Source organism: Macaca fascicularis, chromosome 14 (assembly GCF_037993035.2).
Source record: "Macaca fascicularis isolate 582-1 chromosome 14, T2T-MFA8v1.1".
Taxonomy (NCBI): domain Eukaryota; kingdom Metazoa; phylum Chordata; class Mammalia; order Primates; family Cercopithecidae; genus Macaca; species Macaca fascicularis.
In genome coordinates, this window is record NC_088388.1 from 130,197,578 (window position 1) to 130,222,149 (window position 24,572).

At 43.7% G+C, this 24,572-nt stretch overlaps 1 protein-coding gene and 1 long non-coding RNA gene across 25 annotated transcripts in view; one reads left to right on the forward strand and one right to left on the reverse strand.

The window, feature by feature from the left end:
* The window catches only part of NTM (neurotrimin), a 1,404,754-nt gene that overhangs the window by 857,309 nt on the left and 522,873 nt on the right, over positions 1 to 24,572 (forward strand). For 2 of the 24 annotated variants that reach the window (XM_065529248.2, XM_074015660.1), the window contains exon 2: positions 3,288 to 3,456. The exons of 21 other annotated variants lie outside the window; for them this stretch is intronic. Coding sequence is in view for 1 of the 3 variants with exons in the window: in XM_074015666.1 (XP_073871767.1) it covers positions 3,288 to 3,300 (13 nt within the window). In the remaining 2 variants the exon portion in view is untranslated. Of the gene's footprint in view, positions 1 to 3,287; positions 3,457 to 24,572 lie in introns of those variants that run through there. One more of the 24 variants, XM_074015666.1, reaches the window with a different exon arrangement.
* Positions 4,173 to 24,572, reverse strand: part of LOC123568586 (uncharacterized) — a 73,892-nt gene continuing 53,492 nt past the window's right edge. The window contains exon 2 of the long non-coding RNA XR_012423937.1: positions 4,173 to 6,515. This is a non-coding gene — a long non-coding RNA (uncharacterized lncRNA). The remainder of the gene's footprint in view (positions 6,516 to 24,572) is intronic.

Here is a 24,572-nt window from a genome sequence, read left to right on the forward strand (position 1 = left end):
AATGGTAATGCTACTATTATTTGGTTGTTATGGTTTCTTTCATTGTTGTTGTTAATGATAATAAGAACATTAATTTGTTTAGTGTCTATTGAACTTTGTGAGATGAAAGACCATCTCTGTCTTTTTGTACCCTGTCCCCAGCACTTAATATCTAGCACAAGCCAGGGTCTCATGCGACTCAATGACTGAATAAATGAAAGACAGATACGCTGTGCCCAATACTTTACTGTGTTATCTTCTTTAACTTGAAGCAGCTCTAGCAAATAGCAAGTATTATCTCCATCTTACGGATTTTTAAAACCGAGTAGCAGAGATGTTAAACAATTTCTCAAAGCCATAGGACCTATAGTTTCCATCCCAGTCAGTCCGATTCAAAGTCTAAACAGCACTTACCACTGCTCTGTAATAGTGCAGGTTTACAAGGTGGAAGCCTCTTTTAGACCAGTGGAAACCCCCATATTATCGTGTCACACTTCCCACCTCCCACCCTGTTATTTTCAAAAGCGGGGATTGGCACCCTAGGAAGAGGTCCTGGCAGAAGTTTCCGGAAGCCGAGGGGGAAAGTGTTGAGGCCTGTGCGTGGGTCTGAGCGTCAGCATGTGGGCTGAGGGCCAGCTCTGCTTTCCAGCTGCTGTGCTGGGCTCTGCTTCAGGCCTTTTCTATACCAGAGACAGGTAGATTGGAAGGTTCTCATCATGGAACCACAAGAACAGAGTGCTAGAGGGATTGGCTGGTGAGATAAGATTGAAATACCTCAATATTTGTCATTTTTCTAAGCCAAGACTGTGGGACAGATGGAATAACCATCAACAAATATTTGCTGGGTGTAATCGCTTCAGACTACTGAACTCGTGGACAGCTCTCCAGGCAAGGACATGCTGCTTGTCAGAAGGCAATGAAGGGGGCTGGGAGGGCGTGAAGCGCACAATGTGTGCTGATCCTCCCTGACACCGCCTCGGAGTGCAGGGTCTGTCTCGCACCTCTGGCTTGGGAGGGTAAATCATCTCTGCACCTCCCCTGTGGGCAGTTACACTGGTGTTTTGAGTACAAGCCAATCGCCAGGATAAACATTTTGTAATGGCCCAACTTAAGGCAATGGAAGAAAGGGACTAATCCTTCTACTCAGCGATCCTCATAGTAATTGATTTGCAATAGCCATTAACCTAAAACTCACTTTCCATCTTCATGCTCCGTAGTTTCTGTGTAAGTTTGCCTTTATTCCCCACCCATAGTTTACTACCTTGTTCCTTGGGAGTTAGTCTAAGAAAGAAAGAATTTTACTCCTTGCTACTTTTTACCTATTCATTCACTGAGTTCTACACGTGCTTGAATAAAAAATGGCAATAGACTGACACAAAATAAGTGCTGGATGAGTGTTGAATGAATGAATGAATGAGTAGTGCGTATACAGGCAAAACTTTACCTTTTAGAAGTCATTTTTAAGACACAGTGTCCTAGAATGCGTGACATCTAAAAGCAGAGATAGCTTGTGTAGAATTTAGAACAATGGTGAGCGCCACATACCATGTGAAAAGCATTCATGTACTTTGGAAGCCCCTACCTAGATTGTGCTACATTAAAGAAAAAGCCCAGTGCGGAAAGCTGCTGTAGGTAATGGCCTCTACAGAGAAAATATGATGGCCACCCTTGTCACTGCAGGGAGTGTTGGGTAACTAAGACTTTGGAGCTAGGGGAACCTGAACCTGCATGTCGGTGCCTCTCCTCACTGGAGGGGCAGCCTTGGGTAAGCTACGGAAGTGCTCAGCCATGCTCCTTCTTGGACCCTGTAGCCAAAGGTGGGGGGTGGGGCTGGGGAAACAGCAATAGTGATGTGGTCTTTATTTAAAATGTCCACATCTTATTTATTCTTGACTTTTTCATTGAGAGTATTGTATTAAAGTATGCATCTCAATGGCTGAGTTTTTTCTCGCCCCCTTAAATTTCACTCCAGTGGTGAAGGCTTACTCACAGCAGCCTAATCCTAGCCCTCTCATATCTCTTCTTCATTTGAAAAATAGGATGATTATTTCTTCCTTATAGGGTTGTTGCTAGGATTTAATGAGAGTGTGCAGTGCCCAGGCGCTCCTAATATATGCTTAATAAGTGGGAGATGTTATTGTTATGAGCTATTTACTTAGCATCACTTAAAAAGGGAACAGTGATATTTTAGGACTGTCCTTAAATATACTATTGGTATAAAGTCAAATGCTTATATGCAGCTTGTGGAAATGATACCTAGTTGCCTCCAAGCTGCCCTTTATTGCTCATGTTTATTAGTCTGTCTCATAGCCAGACACTGCTGTGTCAGGATACGGCATGACGTCTGCATAATGGGAGTCCCCGTGAGAACCCTGGTCCCGTAGAGGCATGGGAGACCCTTCTAGGAGCCTAATTCCCATCTAGGCCAGTACAGTGCCAGTGCCCATAAGTTCAGGGCAAACAGCAGATATTTATGGCATTTTCTCTCTGTGCTGGGCGTTGCCCGAGGTGGTGGCAGTGTAGTGGTTCTGCCTTGCAGGAGCAGTTGACTGGGGTGGGGGTGGGGGACGGGCGGGAGCACAGAACTCTCAGAGTGATGGAATGCACAGGGTGCTCCTGAACCATAGAGACCGCCTGCCTTGTCTAGTGTGGAGGGATCCCTTTCTTGGAGTAAGTGATGCCTGAGCTGCCGCATGGAAGTGGATAGGATATTCCAGATGGGAGGAAGGGAAAAAGGCGTTTCGTACTGAAGAAGTCATGTGCAGGGGCAATCAGCTGCCAGCCAGCGTGTGTGTAGAGGTGTAATTCTTAGTGCCAAACAGGGAAGCATAACTCACACTAGTTATTTTCCCAGGGAAAATCTAGGGAACTGGCCACAGGAGGTTGAAGGACTGGAAAGGCAAAATGAAATAGCAGAGCCCTCCTGCAGCTGGGAGGTTTTGGAGGAGGTTAAGGTGGTCAGAAGCTGGAACTTGTACCTGTGGAAGAGGCCCTGCACAGGTGGGGCCCAGCCCTCTCAGGAGTAGAGGCCACTGCCTGGCTGTGCTGGTGTCTCAGGAGCATGCAGGAGGCAGGAGGGTCATGTAGAGTTGGGAGTTGGGCCTCTGCGGAGGGGCATCGCTGCTGCTACTGGTTCCTATGACACTCAATGGTAGGTGTGGAAGGAAGATGGAAGCAGAACTCACTACCCCTGGAACTAGTGGCTGCTGCCAGCATGAAGGGTCTTTGCAGGGAAAATGCCAGAGGAACTGCAGGCCAACACAAGGGGGCAAGTGCCTGACCCCTTTTCTGCCTTCCACCCTTCTTAGTGACCCCTTCTGAGGAGCCAACAGGAAACCAGCTGACAAAGAAGAAATGGGGTGTGTAGAGTCCCAGCCTCAACGTCACAAAGCAGCCTAGAGAGGGTGCAGCTGGAGCCGAGAGACACAGCAGCTTATCAGGAATGTGGGATGGCCTCGGCATCAGCACATGTGTGAGGTGAGAGGCTGGAGCCGGCACAGGGTAGGGCCCTGGGGAGGATAGCATAGTAATAGCAGTTCCCTGTCATGCACCAATGACGGCACTGCCTGATCTATCAGGAGGATGCCTCCTGCCTTCCTTCCTCCTAGAGAGAGTGGTATTAACAAGTCAGTGTAGGAGTTGCATTTATTACACTTACAAATAATCAAAAGTGATCCTGAGCAATTCATTGAAAATATTTAGCTAATGATTAAATAGAAATATCTTTCTTCCTTTTGTTTTCTCTTAGTAAAGCACTTAATTGTTTAAAGACTAAAGGAAATAGTAATACTTAGAAGGTTCTAATAATGTAATTCTAATTAAATGCTTTTTAGCACAAAAAAGATTTTGACTAATGTGTTTAGTAAGTAATGGTTTTTCTGAGTAATCTTTACAGCAAGGAAATGACTTGAGATCATTTATTAGAAACTAGTGAGGTATGTTTTTTGTTGTTTTTTCCTTGTGGTTTTCAAGGGTGACTAAAAGGACATCAATAAAACGGTGAAAGGCAGATTGTCAACTATCTCTGCTCCACATCTCCATCCACACATTTTTAATAGAACATTTGCTCTAGATTGGACTCTAAGGGAGGGCATGATGCAGCAAGCCGTAAAAAAAGACCTGGCTCCTGCCCTCTAGGAATTGATAATGCAAATGAAGACACTAGGTAGACAAAGAGCATTTGAGTCTGACTATGGCAACACATTTGTTTATTCTGGATAGAATCAAAGGAAATACGAGACAAATGGGACCCGTGCAAAAATATGCCTTTTCCTCTAGCTGATGACCCACTCTGGGAGTTGTTACTTACTCTTATGTTCTTTTGCTAATGAAGGCAAGAATCTGTCAAATATTGAAAAGTAATACACAAAGTATGGTAATGGCAATGTGTATAAATCAATAGTGCATTTTAGAACAATTACTAATGTGTATAAATCAATAGTGCATTTTAGAACAATTACTAATGTAACTCCCAGGTGTCTTTTCTCACAGGTGGATTTTTATATTCGCTGGAAAATAACAATTACTTTAGTATGTATCACTAATTAAAAACTGTTGAATAATTTCCAACAGATATTAAGTAATTATCGGCAATTTCATGTCAGCACCAGTAAATAATAATCTCACCTTGTATCATATAATTAAAACTACAATGGCCTCCCCCCACAAATTTTAAGCAGTCATAAATAATTCCAATTGTGCACAAGTAGCAGTCACGTATTCAACTCGGTTTTGTTTGTAATTTAAAATGACATTTTTCATTTGACGGCTGATTTATGAAATTAAAAAAAAAATCAATTTGCCTTTCGTAATGGTCTAATGCCCTTTGGGGATATACCAGATGTTCAACTGCCCAAGGTTGGCAGCTGGGCAGAAAAAAAATTAGCCAAGCATATTGATACAAGAGCTAAACAAGAAAAGGGTAGTAATAATGGGTGTCAGGGTAAAATAAATTAACTGAAGGTTTGCTGTAGCGTGGTCCTTGTGATCTCCATCTTGATGATGTGTGTGGGTGCATGGGCTGCCGTCTGCAGGCTCCCCTGGGCACCTATCTGCTCCTCTTCCCAGTCGCCATTGTTATCATGGACGTTGCCGAGAACTGGCACAGTGCTGCAGTTCTCTTTTCTTCTTCTGCAAGGGAACAACATCTAGGAAAGGGGGAAGATGGAGACTCCTCCAAATGTTTTATGCATCTGTCCTCCCATGGCCTCGCTTACCCCAGAAGAAGGACATGGTAGCAAAGGTGGCAAGGATGAGCAGTCTAAAGCCTGACTACAAAGCAGATTCAATTCTTCCACTGATTTATTTTACAAATATTTAGTGGTCATTTACTATGTGCCATGTACTATGGTTGGTGCTGATGTTAAGGTTTCCTGACTTTTAAAAGGAGACGCAATAAACTTTCTTTATTCCTTCACCTCAAACAATTTAAGACCTATTGATTTGTATCCATAAAATAGTATGTAGCCATTGTCCATTTCTACTAAGGTGTGAATATCAGCTATTATATAGACAGAACATCTGCAACTCTATTGATTCAGAGATATCGTTCTGGGTCATTTAAGATGTCTGCAACCTCCTTCCCTGTAGATGGATAATAACCATCTGTACTGGCACCTGCCTTGGGTTATTTAGGTGCTTTCAGGAAGCAGATGGTAACGCCCAGTGAACTTCTAACTGCTTGTTCAATGATAGTTCCCCTATTCGATCGTTATGGTCCATGACTAGCAGAGTCCATGTCCGTATTAATTAACAATGCATTTCCAGCAATTAGCTCAGTGTAAATATTTGTTCAATTAATCGTTGATTAAAATTCCAAAACAGAAAAAAGCAAAACAAAAAAGACAGCAAATTTGTCAGCAACTCTTTTAGTAAAGCACTTACTTGTTTAATTGTTAACTTTTTTGCTTAGTAAAGGACTTTGTTGTTTATAACTAATCTCTCTCACTCTTTATAATCAAGAGTATACATCTTGTAAGATAAATATGGCCATACATACTATATCCCACCCTACCCCACTCTAATTAGGCTCATCCTATATGATCCATCCTTAGAGTGTGGGCTTTAAACTATCCCATACCACACAGAGTCAGCCTGGAGTGTAATCCTCTGCACAGAATTCTTGGATGTCTACCTCCTGGGACACATCAGGAAATGCTCTTATTTGAGCTAATGGGCATCTTCACTCATTGAATCAAGAAGGAATGTTGCAGGTGTACAAACAAATCAAAAAGGATTTTATTTATTTATTCTATATCCTCAGGTAATGTGGGGCCATATGTAGGGTAGGATTCATGAAGAGGTCTACACTGGAAAAGAGGGGAGGCAATTCAAGGCCCCTGATGATCACAGGGAAACTAGAAGGGCTTTGGGTTTGGAGCCAGCCAAATACATCCTGGCTCAGTGGAGAGCTGGTTTCTATCTGTCAGCCAGAATTGAGGAGGCAGATTCTGGAGCTTTAAATCCAATGATAGCTGATCCAAGCAGTAATGTCAAGTAGACTGTCTTCCTCAGGAGGAGTGGGCACAGGACAGGACCTGCAAGGAGGGAGCAACACGAGAAATAGAAGATCAGTATGTCTGACTTGGTGTGCCCTCAGCTAGAGTCCTAGTGGCCGAGGGTCAAGTATGGCAGCAGCCCAGTATGATGGAAGGCATCTGGACTTGGGTGTCAGGATGATTTTAGTTTGCATCCTAGTCCACCTCTCCCCACATACAAGAACTTACCCAATTTTTCTAACTTTGATGAAACTCCTTGCCTTTATTTGAAAATGGGGAAAGAGTAGCCATCCCTAAAATTATTGGAGGATGTGATAAGATGATGGACATAAAGCACCTGGTGTGGTTCTCAGCACACTCTAGATCCTCAGTCAACCTCAGATCCCCCGCACATAGTGCCAAGCCAGTGGAATGGGTGATGCTGAAGGAATTGAAGCTCTCTCTAAAGTGCAGGTACTTACAAAGCAAACACATTTTCCAACACGAAGGGTTTATGACTTTTGGAATCCGAGAACAGGGTTTAAAGAAGTAATTACAATCCCCATTGTCTCATCTGGTAGAACTGATCTAAACAAGTGGAGTTTCCCATTTTACTGAAAACAAACCAAGCAGGCTAAACGGTTTTACTTCCATTTTGCCCATCATTCTGTGTTTGTGACAGGAGACTGTGCTTTAGAGCAGTGAGCTTCACCTTCTATCCCTGCCTGACCCCAAGGCTCTCCATGGGAATTGTGAAACATAGAACCACAGGTGTCTCCAAAGGAAGCAACATATCTTTTCTTCTCCCTGCAAAAGAAATAGGCTAAAGAAATTGCATGAGTACATTTCGCTTTGTTTAAATAACACTTGGTTTTGCTGCTTTTAATCATTGGTTCCCCTGAGCCTGGCATGCTTTGTGCAGCACACACTGGCTGCATACCTAACAGATATTTTGAATACAACAGCTTGACTCCCCTGCTGCTTGGATGATAGCAATTGGCTAGGTGTTCCATCCTCTTCCTTTTCCCCCGCTCTATGGTTGCAAGGAGATTTCAAGTGCAATTTGGCCTTGCACATCAAACAGCAATTTTCCTGCAGACATCACAACCTCCAAAAACTCTACCCTAATCAAATCTATCAAGCCCAATTTAGGGGTGAGCTTGTGTCTGTTTATCAAGGAAATGGAGTTGAAATTGCCCCCTTTAATGGAATCACAGCTGCCCACCATAATCTTTCACATAGATGTTTGAATTAATAGTAGGACGTGGTCCGTGCTCTCCAACCTTGGAATTTGATTCTGGTTATAGGAAATTGCTATAATTTCTGTTCTGGGACTCTTAGAGATGTTGGGGCATTTGGGGCTGGGGTTAGAATTAATGTGTCAGAGGAATTTAAGAATTCAGGAGTGGTTGGGGGAAGATTAGCACTTTTACACAACACCCAATGAGTCACCTCTGCATCAAATCAAACCTGCTGTGACCCACGTGAACTACTTTTACCAAGTCAAGGAGAAAGAGCAGAGGAATGTTTTTTTTCTGAGTTTCAAATTTTAAATGAGAACACAGCAGATATGGGTGGAATGTTATTTGTCCTTCTGAAGTGTAGGGCAGCTTACTTAAATCAATTGTGTGTTTGGAGTTGCCATACTGGGTGGCCAGCAGCCCAGTTGAGATGTCTAGGTCCTCCCTGAGCCAGGGAGAAAGCTGGTAGCCAGTCCCGGGGCCCACCCCTTCTCCTCATTCACTCCTATTGTTACCTTGGAACGTTGTATTTCCCGCACGGAAGCCTCAGTGTCCTCTCAGAGCTTGTGTTCCGCTCAGCTGGGAGACAGAGCCTATGGCAGTTTTGCCATAGCACAGGGTCATTTCACTTTTTAAAATGGCCTTACCAAGGGACATTCGCTTCCTCTTTCAAGCACATTAGCACCTTTTGTTTAAATCTTGCTATGTAGACCCCTTTTTTTCTTGCACATTTTTGTGTTTGTATCCCATGTCATCCTCTTGCTACAGGAGGGAGGTAAACCATTCCTAATGCAATACTGTAAATGAGGAAAGCACAGCTAGATGACCTTTTCAATTAATGGTGGCACTGGAACCAGGCCACCTTGCACAAACCCGGGCTCTTCCTGTAACACGTTCTGACGCCTTGAACCTTCCTCTCGATCTTCTTGGTCAGAATGTGAGCTGGGCACATCTTTCCTGAAGCAGCATATCCATGACCCAGCCCTGTGTGGCTCACACAGGCCTGGTCACCTCTGACCCCTCGAGGAATTTTCTCCTCATCTTACCCTCCCCTGAATTCATTCTAATAGAGGGTATTTCAGGGAGACACGCCTTGTGGAATTTTTTTAAGTGCAGTATAATAAAAAAAATTAAAATCCTAAAAAAACTAATTCTGAGCATCACAATACATAGGTAAGAGAAAGCCTCCTTCCCTGAAATACACCTGAAGTTTTCCATCTTTCAATTGACAATAAAAGGCTCCTAAATTAGAGAATCATAGACATTTGATACATGTGGGGAGAGAACCTATTCATTTTCTTCAAGAGTGGCTAATGCCTCTCAGAAAATTCTCCCATTTAGAATTAATTCAGCTTTTCTCTTGGATTCCTTTCTTGTTTCCTTTCCTCCTGCGTTGTCCTGCTTCTTTTCATTTTACTTAGGCCCATTTGCATGAAAACAGCATTTCAGCTACTTGGGGTTTTATCTGCTGCCATTGACTCTCCCTCAGAATTCATAATTCCCTGCTATCGCCTCCAACTCTGCACCCACCAGGCTTGGGATGCCTTCAGGTAGGAGGGCACATGCCACTCATCCCCATGCGCAGCACCCTCTGTGGGAGCCTGGAGGCCTGGTTGTCCCCACAGTAGCCTAGCTGGGACAGAAGCATCGCCGGGAAAGTGATGGGCGGGGGGTGAGGGCCGCGAGGGTGTTGCCAAGCTCTCTCCCTGTGCCATCAGCAGCGCTGCCCTTGTCTGCTGATCAATGGCCGGTATGTGAGGGGAGTGCAGAAGGCTGTGGCTCCTTTCTCGTGCAAACAGAGTGCTGTGCTCACCCTCCTCACTGCACTCCGTATGGCTAATAAATAGTCATAGCCTGAGAAACTGTGAAAAGAAAGCGAGAAACACAGACTCAGTGTTATTTTCCCCCACTTTATACAATTGCCTAGGATTATTGATTGAGCTTTATCCATTATGCTGTGCAACAGCCTTTGCTGCTGTTGAGAATTGCGAAAGGGTGCCTGTTACTCAGGAGAGAGCCTGATGGGTTGTGGATGTGCTTGTGAGCAGACAGATGCAGCCCAGCTCCAAATTGTTGAGGACTGAAAGGACTATAGACATCAGCAAATAATTCTAGCATGTTGTTTACCTGGCACCCTCCATTTCCAGACACTTCACAGAGCTGCGAGGTAGCAAATACAGACATTTGAATGAGATTTTCCCCCTATGGCAGGAGGTCGTCCTCATTCAGTTTGTGGGATGTTTTATTCCTTTCACTGACAAACATAATTGAGAGGGGACATTATACACAGAGTTTCCTGGCATCTGCATGCTTCTTCATCTTTTGCCACCTGTTTCCTTCCCAGAAAACTCCTCTCTTGAAGTTTATCACCGACATATTTTGGGGGTGGGTTTTTTTTTTTTTTAAATAGAGTCTCACTCTGTCACCAGGCTGGAGTGCAGTGGTGTGATCTCAGCTCACTGCAAGCTCCACCTCCCGGGTTCAAGCAATTCTCCCGCCTCAGCCTCTCGAGTAGCTGGGACTACAGGTGTGCGCCACCACACCCAGAAAATGTTTGTATTTTTAAGTAGGGGCAGGATTTCCCCATGTTGGTGAAGCTGGTCTCGAACTCCCGACCTTAAGCAATCTGCCCGCCTCAGCCTCCCAAGGTGCCGGGATTACAGGTGTGAGCCACTGCGCCCAGCCATCACTAACTTATTAATTATCAAATAAACTGGCTGAATCTCAAGCCAACTTACTTGTTTCTGCAGCACTTGCTCCCAGCCATCAGCTGCTCCTCTCTGTGAAATCCGCCTTCCTGGACCTCCAGATTTTGACCTTCCTGCCTCCCCCGGCCCTGGCTGCCTGGCCTCTGCCCCTTGCGGGCTCCTCTGCCTTGTCTGCCTCCTGAGTGAAGGCATTCTCTAGAGTTTTGTCTCCAACCTTTCTCTTGTCCTTTCTTTTCTTTTTATACATTCTTTTCCTTGGTGTTCTCATCACCTCCCACTGTCCAATTATCACCTCTGTGGGAATGATGCCTAAATCTGTTTCCAGCCTTGACTATTTATCCAAAAATCTCATCTTGCATCTATAATTGCCTTCACAATATTACCAGCTCTGTCTTCCTTGCCCTGACATAAAATCTGTCTCTCAGGCCTGCTGATCTGTTGATTTTAACTTTGCTATTTCGTACCACCCTTTTCATCTCCACCACCTGCATCCTAGTTTGGTGTTTTATTGCTTCTCACTCAAACTAGCAGAACCACCAATTAGTTAATCTCTCTCCCTTCCATCTCTTGCCCAAACACCTCTGCTAGATTAATCTTCCCAAAGTACAACTCTGACTCTCACACTTTCTAATAAAAAGCCATTAATGATACCCTTATTTTTGCCAGGAAAGTTAAGTCCAGCTTATTTATTGAGGCATGGGTGAGGGAGTCAGGCCACACTCATAAGCGTGACGTCTGCTATTTCCTGTGCCTACTCTGGTCTATCTCAAGCTCTCACCTTCTAACTCTTTGCATGCACACAGCTTTCATGCCCTAAAGGGCAAGAGTAGTTTCCTGAACATCCACACTCAGTAAGAGCTCTGGATTTGATCCTGCCATCCCCTCTGCCAGGATCAGCATTCCTTTTCCCATCCCATCCACCTTACCACCTCCTTGCTCACCTGACACAGTCTTTATCATCTTTCAAAACTCACAGCAAGGGTTATGTCCTCTGCAAAGTCTTCTCTCAGCCAACCCGATAGCATCAGCCATTCCCTTCGCTCTACTCCCAGGCCACCTACTATGTCTCTATTGCTGTGGTTTGCATGTGTCTCCTCCAAAATTCATGCGTCGAAGCTTAATTCCCACTGTGCTGGTGTCAGGAAAGGGGGCCTTTTGGGAAGTGATTAAGTCATGACAGCTCTACCCTCATGAGTAGGTTAGTTCCTTGTCAAAGGGCTGGAGGGAAATAGCTGTGACTCCTTTTTGCCCCTTCTGTCCCTCCTGCCACGGGAAGACACAGCATATTCCTTCCTTCTGGATGATACAGCCACAGGTGCTGTCTTGGAAGGGATGACATCAGGCACTAAACCTGCTGCATCTGGATGTTGCACCCCAGCCTCCAGAACTGTGAGAAATAAATGTCTGGTTTTTATAAATGAAACTCTCAGGTATTTTGTTAAAGAAGTACAAATAGATGAAGCATTCATGTTATCATATATGCTTCTACAAAGTAGAGGCCATCCTGACCATCTTCATCACTGTCGCCCCAGCACCTAACATGGAATAAGCATGAAATCAGGACCAGCCTCACCTTCCAACCCAACAGAAATTCTTGTCTTTACATGAGCATATACTATGATTCCTTCTGTCTTTGCTTTTGCTCTGGTCCTTCCTTCCCACAGAAATGTCCCCTCTATTATGGATTCACCAGAATTCTACCCATCCTAAACAAAGCTCAGTGTACATATCTTTTCCCACAAGAAGCCTTCTTTGATCTCTTTCCATTCATCCTACTTGTATGTGTGATGTGTATGTGTGTAAGTGTGTGAACTCCCAAACATGAAACTAATATGATTTACCGCTATCAGATTATATTAGAATTTGGATTCAGATAATTAAAGCTTTATTCCTTAATTTTAAAAAAGTTTACCCTACTCTAATACTAAAACTCACCTTGTAGGGGCAATAATACTAATTTCTAATAATAGAAAGATCTTATTATAGTCCCTGGAATACAGCAAATGATCAATAATGTTAATTCATGTTCTTTCTTCTTCAAGAGACTTAACATTTTATGACTTTCAGCATATTCATACACTTCTTTATTGTCAATAAAAGAACAAAACTCCCAGTGGAAGAACAACATCTTATTCACATTTCTCTCACCAGCAGTGAATATCAGAGATTCTTATATACTTGTATTGCTTGGGATATTTATTAAATTTAACGGAGCAAACGGATTTAGAAAGCTTTATACTTTAAAAAAGAATATAGTTTTATTATCTGCACAAAATTAAACATGATGTTTATGGTCATGCCTATAAAATGTTGGACTTCACACTTTTGGTAAGGAATATAACCACATGATAACATACTTTCTATGAGAAAATCAGATTTGACATCCATCGTTTCAATTTAGTGTTGTTAGCAGAGATTTTGCTCCTTTTCTCTGTTGTATCTTTATATAAGCATGAAAACATGAAACAGCATGGACTTGACAACATTTTTTTAAAAGGTGGTCAATGAGGTAAATTAGATTACCTGCCAAATTCCATGCAGTAATTGAGTTTTTCTATAAGTCTAAGTGCAACATCTTTGAAGAAATTTGTTTTCCACTATGGGGCAAATTATAAATAATTGTTTGTATCCACTCAACTGCTATGACCCAGAATCTTAAAAATATCTAATAATCATAAAATTTGAAGGTCTCTGGACTTCAGTTTCTCTTTTGAAAAAATATGTGTGGTTAATAATTGCCCCACTTAGATTGCAATGTTGATATGAAAAGCTCATGTGAGCCTCTCAATTCCAGAGTTTGTCTTTGTTTCCACATCCCTGAAGGCAAGTAGAGTGTCTGGAAGAGAAAAAGTGCTCAACAACTATTTATTAAATATATAAAAATTACGAGAAAGATTGTTGAAGATGTTAAACTGTAATATAATACAATTTATATTATCTGTACTACCCTCTCATTTTAGATGGGGTAATGAGGCCCAGAAAGGAGAAGGAATTTGCCCAGTGACACAGAGGAAGCTAGTGGCAGAGCAAGGAGTGGTTCCCAGATTTTATGCTTCCAGGTCTAATGCTCTTCACACACATCACACCGTATCCATCATCTCACAGATGACATACACTCTCTGATATTAGAAAAACCAATCCAATTCAACTGATATTTATGGATTTCTTATTAGGCTCCAGGCATGGTGCTAAGCACTGCAGGATTACAAGATTGAGTTATACAGTCTCTGCTTTTAAGTTCACAAATTTACATAGAGGAGAAAACACATAAACCACTAACAAATAGTTATTAGGATATAAATATTGCCATGGGGACATAAAGAAACTACTGGGAGCTCACAGCGAATGGAGTCGTGAGGCTGGATTACAGGAGGAGCAAAGTTAAAAGCTTTTCTTGGGAAAAGTGTTTTAGGCTATTCTGTGGAAGAAGCACAGGGCAGTCAAGCTAAGAAGAGAAGGAACAGTCCAGTCTAAGGGAAAGCACAGAGCACAAAGGCCCTGCCTCCCCCATGGCTGTGACTGGAAAGAGTCATAGGAGTAATTATGGAATAAAGACTGAGAATATGAATATGAATTTGCACAGGTCATTAAGGGCCAGGAATACCATGCTTGGGAATTCAGACTGGGAATTTGACAGGGAATGGGAGCTTTTAAAGGTTATCTGAAGTCAGGCATTGTCTTTTTTGGAAAACCATTCCAGCTGCAGTAGTGTGAGAATGGAGGGGACTGGAGATGAGAAAAGCTACAAGGCCACTTCAAAATCTAGAAAGCTTTCTCTAAATAGGAAAGTAGTGCTAAGAACAGAAAGGAAACAGCAAATAGGAGAAACATTATGGAGACGAATTAGCAGCGTGGGCTCTGGATTCAGACTGGCTATCCCTTATGCAAGTTAATTAAATTATTTGTGCTCAGTTTCATCATCAGCACAAAGGGGCTAGAGCGCCCACTCACAGTATTGGAGGTGTAAAGTGCTAAAAGGGATGCCTGTCTCATAGAAGAACCTCAGTAAGTGTTCATGGTGATTGTTGAAACAAGGATGTTAATACAGAAGGCAAGTCTCACCAGAACTGGCACCCACCACTGTCTTCAGTGCCTAGGAAAGTCTTTGGCACCTATTAGGCATTAAATAAATATTTTTATTGCTTTTATTGTATCTTCTTTGTATTTTCTCCCTTTATACCTTTCAGACATGATCATATATGAAGTTATTGGCATAGCGACTACGACTGGAGTCTTCAGATAGTTTGTGTTGATACGGGAAAGATTATTAATGATATCACGATTTTCTCTAAAAGTGACTATCACATTCAATGTGTTGGCAGAAGCCTTGGGAAACAAAATGTTTAAGAGAAAGTGAACATTTTGGAGACATCCGTCCTTGAGTTTGATTTACAAGATCAGTGAGCTAAGGTTCCGCAGTAATGATTCACAAGCCTAGGGCTCTGTCTTGGCTGGCCAGGTGACTCACTGGGTCACGAGAGTGCCATGCTTTCTCTAGGACTCGCTTTACTTATCTTTGAAATGGGATTTATTATCTGACCCCTAGAAATGCAATGTTCATGAATTGATACACGTTGATGGCTTAAGGGGAGGAAGACAGTAGGCGGCTGATAAAACCCTCTGGTTTACAAAGTTTGCACAGGTTCCTAAGATAATCAGGAATTGACAGATCAGTTATATCTCCAGGGACTGCGATTCTCTTTGTATTTGTTCGATCATTTGCTCGATCAGAATTCATTTTCCTTCATTAAAACATCATTAGTGAAAAATATCCTTCCAGCCACCTTCAGCAAATTATCTAAGATGGGCCACACACACTGCCTAGCATGATGTAAATAAGTGTAACTAAGACATAGTCTCTGTGAACTTAAGAAAGGCCTATCTGTAAAAAATAAGTCCAATAAAAATTTAAAATGCTCTCATAGAGATATATACAAGGTACAAACAAAGGAAAAGTAGCTGTGTTCAGTGGAGTGGGTGTTGGTCCAGGCAAGTGTTGCAGAGGAGTGGTCATGAGCTGTGTGTCTCAGGGTGAGTCACATCACATGTGGTGTGGGTAAAGGAGTGCTCCTAGCTGTGGGAGACAGCACGTGCAAAGCTTTGACAAGTCATCACAGAGACGCAGCACAAATAGAAGGGGGAATATTCAGAATTAGGCTGGAAAGACAGAAAGGAGTCAAGTACATAGAAGCATGCCTGTGCACACACACAAACACATCCAGAGGCTGGTGGGACAAAAGAAAAAGCTTATCGGGGTCAGAGAGACCTAGACTAAAATCCCAGCTTCTTGATCATTTCAAGCCTCAATTTTCTCATCAATAATAGAAAATACATCACACCTAACTAGCAATTCTAATGTGAATAGAGATGTAGCAGACTTTTTACCAATTGGAAAATGAATTAGTGGATGCATACGTGATATGTGGATATATTAGCATTAGCATATATGCATAGACCATTCTATATCTACAAGATGTGTGCAGAGAGAGATACTAATGGATGGACTTATTGATTGGTTTGGTGATAGATGCTAAACACTTAATTTCTTTAGTCCCTTCCAGGATTTCTACAAAAGTCTTTGAAAGAGTAGTACAATTATATGTACACCGTGCAACAACGGTGGTGATGGGTCAGCCAGTAAGTGGCCATCCTCCCCGCACTGCCAGCTTTCTTGGGAGATCTTGGGCAGCTGATTAACACTGCCTGTGTCTGATTCACCTTTTCAAGTCACAGAGCTACCGCTCCGCATCTAGACTTCCCGTCCCAGGGGATTTGCTGGCAGCAGTCCCTGGCCACACCTCGTGGAGCAGCTGATCACTGCCACGGCCCCGGTAAGGCCACCCGTATAAGACCGGGGTACCAGGGAGCATGAGAGAGAACGACAGGCAGGTTTCACAGTTATACCCAGCACTTCAAACTGTGTTTGAACACAGGTTTCTGGATTCCCTAGATATGTTCCTCCTCTCCCCACTTTTTTGTCAGCTGCTATCTCAGTTTTGTTGCTGTGAAATCTCCTTTCTCCTTTTTGGAGAACTCTTCCTGATTTTGATCTGAGGCAGCTGTCGCCTGGTGACAACCAGCAATTTCTGCTAACGGCACCAATATAAATCCTCGGCTTCCTCCTCAGTTCTTGTCAAAGACGTGGGCCAGGGTGCCGAGTGAGACAGCAGCCCCTCTGTGTCCCGAAGGCAGGTGAGCTATTGGGCTCTGCCAGCTGTCCTTCGAAATCACCTACGAGATTTGTTTCCAAACTCCTGCCTTGACGTGGATGTATGTTTTGATAGAAGGTTAATGCATACGTGAATACACAACTTTTTGATTTATTGTCATTGTGAACTCATCACTCTTTCCTTTAAATTAAAACTCCCTCCAGATGGGGATCTGTGACACAGATTTATTGATCTGCAATAAAACCTCACTCATAATCTCTACAGCTGCCCATTCGTCTTCTCGAGAAAGAGGGTTCATTACTCTGGATGTCCCAGGAATGAAAGCAAGAAGCTAACTTTCTCCTTTGTTCCACTCCTGTCCCTCCTCTGCTTAAGGCTTCTCTCCTCCTACCTTTCTCCTCCACCTCCTCCTCCCACATCATGAGACCAGCTGAATCCCCCAAACACATTGACTCCCTGTCCGCATCTTGCTCACATTCCCTTATATTTCTTCTCACTCCCCTGTCACCCACCTCAAAGATCCCCTACCATTTTGTGGGCACTTGGAGAGTGCTGTGACATTGAATCTGATTTGTGGCAGTACAGCAATACCATAGCCCTCTGCTCTGCTCCTTCCAGATGGGTCTGTACCCCCAGTCTGGACAAACCACTGTGAACTCTGGTCGATGAATGCGATCATTAGAAAATGGAGACCCGAGCAGCCAGACTGATAGGAATGAGCACAAGCAGCAGGTGGGCAGGCACCAGGCCTGTGTCCAAGTGGGTAAATGTGGATAAAGAATTCTTACTACTCTGCGTTTTGCTGGGTCCAGAGAGCCCTCTGATTTATTGCTGAGGAGATATTCCGGCGTGCGCACATGATCCAGGCTGCTTCCCCTGGTCAGCAGATGGTTTGGTCACTGTGCCAGGAAGCAGAAGTTGCGGCTATCTCAGACTCCACAGAAGGAAGGGCAAAAGGACTTTTAGAGGGATCAGATGGATTGCCTAGTCAGCTCAGTGGAGCATTGACTTACAGTGCTGGAATTTTCTTGGATTTCCCTGCTGAAAAACAAAGCGTGAGCATCATCTAGTCTAGTGGATTTCCAGTGGAGTGTCATGATACACTGGTGTGTTGCAGTCAGCTTATGGTGTGATGTAATATTCCAGTGTGTCACAAGTAATTTATTACTTCTAATAATAATATACTAAAGTTTGCAAATGAAATACTTAAAAAAATCAGTCACAACAGATTCAAAGCTACATTTATAACAATGTGATTTTCTCTCATGTAAATTCCAGTGTCCTTTCCTGAGTTGGAATGGGATGTTGTTATGGCTAACCTGCCAGAAATTACCCATTGTCTATTGAGGTCTAGGGGGTTATGTGGCCAGTATCCACCACTGGGAGTTGAGAATTGCTGCTCATGTCTGTCTCTCCCTATTAGGCAGGAGGACTGTCCTTAGAAGAATTCCAAGTCCTCATCCTTGTCTCCTCATAGCAGAACAAAGGATGCAGCCTCTCATCATCATTCAGAAATAGCAAAGTCATAACCCAGACCCAAGCACTGATTGCTAATGTCAGGGCTTGAACCCAGGTGTACAAATCAGCATTTCAGTGTGCACATCCCACTGACCACTACCTCCTCCAACAGGCAGGCTTTAGGAGCTTGGGGCAGAGGCAAGGCACAGGTGGAGGAAGAGTGAGTGGGAAATGAAACATCATTTATCACTGTAATCAGGAAGCTACCCCAAGCAGGTTTAATCACCCCATGCAGGGAGGGCTGCAGAGCAAGTTTATGGTTTACAGTGAGCAGGCTGACACAGCTGATTGATGTCAAATATGTCATGATGTATATTGTAAAGCAGGGAGATTTAATGGTGTAACTCTATGGCAGGCTTAGAAATGAGTTGCTGCAGAGTGAGGAGTGATGGATGGGCTCATTTACATGTAAAATTGCCAATGGCATTGACAGCATTGGTATGTGAGGGGAAGATAAGAGGCACATAGCAAGATTCACTCTTGTCCTAGTGTTGGAATATTAAAATACAGCTGTGGCAGCATCTGGAATTTGCAATGGCCTCTAAAGATATAATTATTTTTCACCTTTCAGCCCTGAGATAATCTACATCTTTTATAAGGTTTTGTAAAAAGTCACCATACCGTTCCTGGATCAAGTATTTACAGTAGGTGATGCTGGTATGAAATTCAGTTGTATGGAGGTTGTTAGCAAACCAAGACATTCCACGGCTTTTATCTCCGCCCAGCCTAACAACCACCCAGTGCGTGTAGAGTAACAATGTGAAAGACCAGAGAACTGACTTTAAAACTCCATTCGGCCTCTTCCAAACTCATGCTCTCTTGTGGTTTTTCTCTACCCTTTGTCAGAAAGATAATTAGTCAGCCTCTCTCTCTCTCTTCCCCTTCCTCCCTCTCAGTCTCCCCCTTATTTTCTCCTCTAATGAGGCTGCCATTATCATATGTGGGCTAATGTCTGTAATATATGAGAGTACGGGGAATTGATGTATCCTTTCAGTAAATAGTGATGTTTGGATCACCTCCAGTTAAGCATTCAGGCATGAGGATAGACTCTAGGACCTGAATTGACTAACTGAAGAGCACTCCATATTTGCCCCCTAACATTAGAAAAATGACAATATGGTATTAGAGCCTGCCTTCCCTTCTCTCCACCCCTCCGTTTTCCTTTCCTCCTCCATACAACGTATACCAGGCATTGTGCTAGGGACTGGGGCACAGCACCAAATGAGATGCTAGGGATGCAGAGAAGGAAAGAGTCTCACACCAGAACTCCAGATGGCTTCCACAAATGCCTGAGAGGAGCTAGGGGAGTGCATGGGACCAAGGTGGAGGGAAGCTGTCTGATAAACAGGGGTGACGTCTCAAGGGAATTCATATCTGAACCAAGACTGAAGGGGACTTGAAGGTAGCAAAGCAAGGGAGGCCAAAGTGGAGAGGGGAGATGATTGCAAGGAAAGAGAGGTGCCCATGTGTCCACAGCAAGAAAGCATTTAGCAAATTCAAGGGCCTGTGAGGAACTTGAGGTAGGAGCAAAGGAGCATATGAGGAGGGACAGCCAGGAGATGAGGCTGGAGAAGTGTCAGTACCCCTGCCCATCTCCAGCTGGCTCAAAAGTGGAGACTATTGCACATAAGGCATCCCTTGGTTTTTATGACAACGTTTTAGTTTGCCATATCTATGGCTTTGCCTTTAATAAGTTGGGTCTTATTTCTGGACATGATTATCAATTGTGGTAAGGAAGTTATGTTGACAATCACAAAAGTTATCCAAGTTATGCCGTCAGGGGTGCTCACTGTCATTCAGCATGTAGTACTAAGTGCTGAGGACTTACCAAACATCAATTTAGTTTAAAGTATCTCATGTATTTTTTCAGTAACCAGATCATTGCCATCATGACACCGACTGATTTTTTTTTTTTTTTTTTTTTTTTTTTTTTTTTTTTTTTTTTTTTTTTTGAGACGGAGTCTCGCTCTGTCGCCCAGGCTGGAGTGCAGTGGTGCGATCTTGGCTCACGCCATTCTCCTGCCTCAGCCTCCTGAGTAGCTGGGACTACAGGCACATGCCACCACAGCTGGCCAATTTTTTTTTTTTTTTTTTGTATGTTTAGTAGAGACGGGGTTTCACCATGTTAGCCAGGATGGTCTCGATCTCCTGACCTCGTGATCCACCTGCCTTGGCCTCCCAAAGTGCTAGGATTATGGGCGTGAGACACTGCACCCAGCTGACACCGAATTATTTTCATACACAAACTAATAGCATCTGTGTTTTATGATTCAATCATTCTTTCATATCTTCAAAACATAGTAAGAACCTACTAAGTTCAAGGCACGCTGCTAGGTGCTGGGGATGCAAAGAGGAGTAATATGAGATTCCCTCTCATAAGCTAATGAGGAAGACACATATGCAGAATCATGGCCAACTCATCATAGACAGAGTTCTTATAAAGGACGGATGATGGCTGTAGGGAGTACAGGAACTTAGGGTCTTTCTCTGGGGGAGTCTGGGATGTTCAACAGAAGAGATATATGAGCTTTATCTTAAAGAATGGTTAAGACTTTACCATAGGTAGATGTTACAGATGAGGAGGCTTAAAGAGTTTGGATGCAGACAGCTCAGCCACATGGAGTTTCATTGAGTTTCCCCAGTAAACTCAAAGTGGTATATTATAATTATTAGGTGCATTCAACTCTACAAATCATCTTTTCTTTCTTATAGAAACTTGACTGCAACACTACTTCTGTGATGCTATTGGCAGTATAAGTTAGTGGTTAGGACCAGAACCTCTAAAATCACAGAGACCCGGATTCTAACTTCATCTTTACCACCTAACAGTTGTGAGGCCTTGAGGGAGTCCCTTCAACCCCGGCCCTCACTCTCCTCATTTGTAGTAGTGCCTACTTCACAGACTTCAGGGAGTATAAAAAGAAGTAACATACTAGGCTCAGCGTTGAGCCCACAGTAAGAGTTAAATAAATGTTAGCCATGTATGATTAATAATATTATTATTATCATCTGTCATTTAACACCTAATGAAGCATTGAATGAACCACAACCTAGTGACTTTATAGAGCTAATGTACTTCCCAGACACCTTAATGGAGCACTCCACTCTTCTCTCTTCAGAAAGAATGTGCTCCCATTGCCATAAATCACCAACACAAAAGTGGGTACACATGGTCCCTATTCTCTGCTGGCCACTTTGCATTTTACTCCAATTATTGTGCTATTTTCCCTGGTGTTTCCCTTTTTGGCTACTCAGCTGAAAACTTCCTGAATGCCTAGTTTACTTCACCTTCCAGATCATGAACAAAGCAGCTCTGAAAGCCCACACCTGGTGCCACTCCACCAGCTCCCAACGAGGTGCCTCCCCAGTTGGTCCTTTGCTGAATCAGATTGTGTGTCCCCACAAATGGTTCTGATCACACACAAGTGTTGTCAGCCTGAAAGCACAGGTTCTGGAACCTTTCCATACAGTTTCAGATGGCAGTACATTTCAATCCTCAACTGTACTCCCTGCTTAAAAAGGAAAAAATAAAAAAAAAAAAGAAAAAAGAAAGTGTATCAATGGTATGGATCCTAAAAGGACGCCTCATCTTGTCCATTTGTAATCAATGCAAAGAAAATAAAAGTAAACAGACAATTGGAGCGGGGAGGTGAGCGGCAACACCATTTAAAACCATGTCCACTCCTTATTGTGCGTTGTGCGTTTTGCCTCCACTGCCCTGCCGGGCTACCTCTGCAGACTCACCCGCCACCTCTGCAGCTGCTTTTCATTCCGTGTTGCTACACTCACTCCAGCGTCCAGTCTAGAAACCTGGGCTTTCATCTTGATTTCTTTCTGTTCCTCAGCCATCACGTGCAAGCAACCACCAAGTAAACTCTGACACCCCAGCTTCCCATCTATCTCTCCAAACCCGCCACCTCTCCTAGCTCTGCAGCCAGCTTCCCATGCCAACACACCGTAGGCAATGGATTTTGATCTTTCCTCTTCATTTTGTCCTCTGCCAGTCCGTTTTCTATTGAGCAATCCGAGATCTTTAAAAATGCAGGTGTGGTCACCTCGCTCTGCAGGTAGAAATACTCGTGTGGCTTCTGTCACCCTCAGGATCAAGCTTGAACTCCTTCGCTTGGCTTAGAGGGACCATCTGGACTTTTTTCTCGGCCCTCTCGTCCCCTTGCAGCCTACGGCTGCTCTTCTGCCCCCGCCTTCTCCCACCTCACCTTTCTGGGTGCACAGGCGAACTACAGTTTTTGTGTCTGATAAGAGCTTAAACAGGACTGCCTTCTGGGAGCTGTCCCAACCCGCCTGCCTCAGCTCTCTGCCCTCTTGTATGCTGGGCCAGCTTCCCCACCCTCCATCCCAGCCTTCGCCCACCCTGTGCTGGACCAGAGCTGCTGCTCAGCTGCTGTCCCCTAGCTGGGCTGTGCGCAAAGAGCAGGCACCTCCCCTCTTCTTCACAGCAAGCTTCCAGCAGGGTTCTGGAGCACACCAGACCCTCAGTATGGACTGGTAGGACTCTTGAAGAATTCTCTTGAAGAATCCTTTTGAGAAGTAAAATGAAGCCAGTGAGGAATGCAACCAAATTTGTCCTGTGCTCTGCAGAGGAAAGGGGGTGGCCTACCCAATCCCCACTTCCGCCCTCTTGCCACCTGCCCCTCTCCCCAGCCCCTCGGGTGAGGATCCAGCATCTCGCTTCTCTCAACTTGACAGTCAGCAGAATGGCCTAAATTGGGATATTTTCCAGAGGCAGGTTGAGTAAGCACTGACTGAGCTGACCCTGATAGAAATACTTAAGAAGCTTTGCAGGGGGATTAAGCGGCTGCCTTTAATCTTGCTTCCTTCCGGGTGGCGGCGGTGGGAGCGGATTCCAGCGTCGGCAGGGGTGGGCTGAGGGGCCTGAGCCCCAGCCAGTGTCTGCAGGAGGCCGGACTTGTGAGCTGGGGAACCCGGGAGTTGGAGATGGGGAGACAGAGGCGGTGAAAGAGGCCATGGTTTCCATTTCAACCTTTTAAGAACCTAACTGAATTACCGTCTCTTTTCTCCTCCGTTATTTTCAATTCAGGAAGCGTTCATATTTCTAAATATGAGGTGCTCTCGTTACTTGCTGGAAAATTCTGCCTTTTTTGATTATATAACGACCAAGGCTAAATCCAGAGATGCATAAGCAGAAGAGGATTTGTTCTGGATCACACCAAGTGAATCCATGGAGGAGAACCTCTGAGGCTCAGTCACTCGTCATGAAAGCATCTCAGATGCAACAATCCTGACTCAGTATGCTGTTTTCACAAGGGTCATGTGGCATAGCCTGGGAGTACAATGTCCATCCCTTAGTCCCTTATACTCCCCAAATAACAGTCAACCCCTTAGATTGACTACCACGGTAGTTTTTTAAAAGCCCTGGAAGAGGGGAGATGATATTTTTACTAAATCTGGGGTACATCTCGTCCTGGATAGCCTGTATCTTAGAGGCCTTGTTAATAGAGATTACAGACCAAATGACGGTAGTTGACTTCTGGGTAGGGAAACAAGTTCATTGAATATTAAAAGAAAACAACAAGAAAAGAAATTTAAAGATTATTTAGTCCAATTTATCACTGGCGAATAACGAACCCAAGTCTTGAAGACCTGTCCCCAAATCGTACACCTCTGTAACAACCCTGCTGGATGAGAATTAGATCCCACTTTCTTTCAGCCGTACCAGATTTGAGGTTTTAGAGGTGAAGTTTTCTGTAGGTCTGTGTCTTTCGTAGGAGCCCCATTCAGAGCTAAACTGGGTTATTCATCATTTGAGCCCCCTTTCAGCTTGCGGGCTTAATAGAGTTGAGGTTTTAGGTCAAGGGTCCATACTTAGCATAGCCTAAAACATACCAGGCACTCAATGCCCATTAATTAAATAAATGTTAAATTCACATGGTTTCGTTTACGTGTATTCTGAGTGGGTTTCTGAGTGTCTGGAACTTCCAAATATTTTACTTAATCTTCCCTGAGATTGTTAACTAGTTCCTCTTCTTTCTATGGCACAGCATCTATTTACAAGTATTTCTGATTCAGGCCACATGTTGTGTGGGCATTTTGAAACCCAGGGGGCACATGGGACAGCAGCTCCTAATTTTGGTTTGGCTGGGTCTCTTATTTTAGGTTTTAATTTTAGTTTGTTTTGGTCTCTCCATGATTACTCAGTCTTTCTTTGCATTCACATCCAGGCTGTTCTGAGTACCTGTAACCCTGCAAGGCTCAAGCATATCATTGTACTTGTGTATTAATTATGTATTTGATTCATTACTACTGTACCTCAAGCAATACGACCTCAGGGCATATACATGACATTTAAGACTAACGATGATTTCACGTATAGCATATCTGCTCAAAAAATAAAATCATCTTTAGAGATTTAGGGGGAGTGAGAATTTAATGGATAGTACTGACTTTTTTTTTAAAGCAAACACTTGACCCAAAACTGCTTTTTTCCATCTTTTGCTTCAG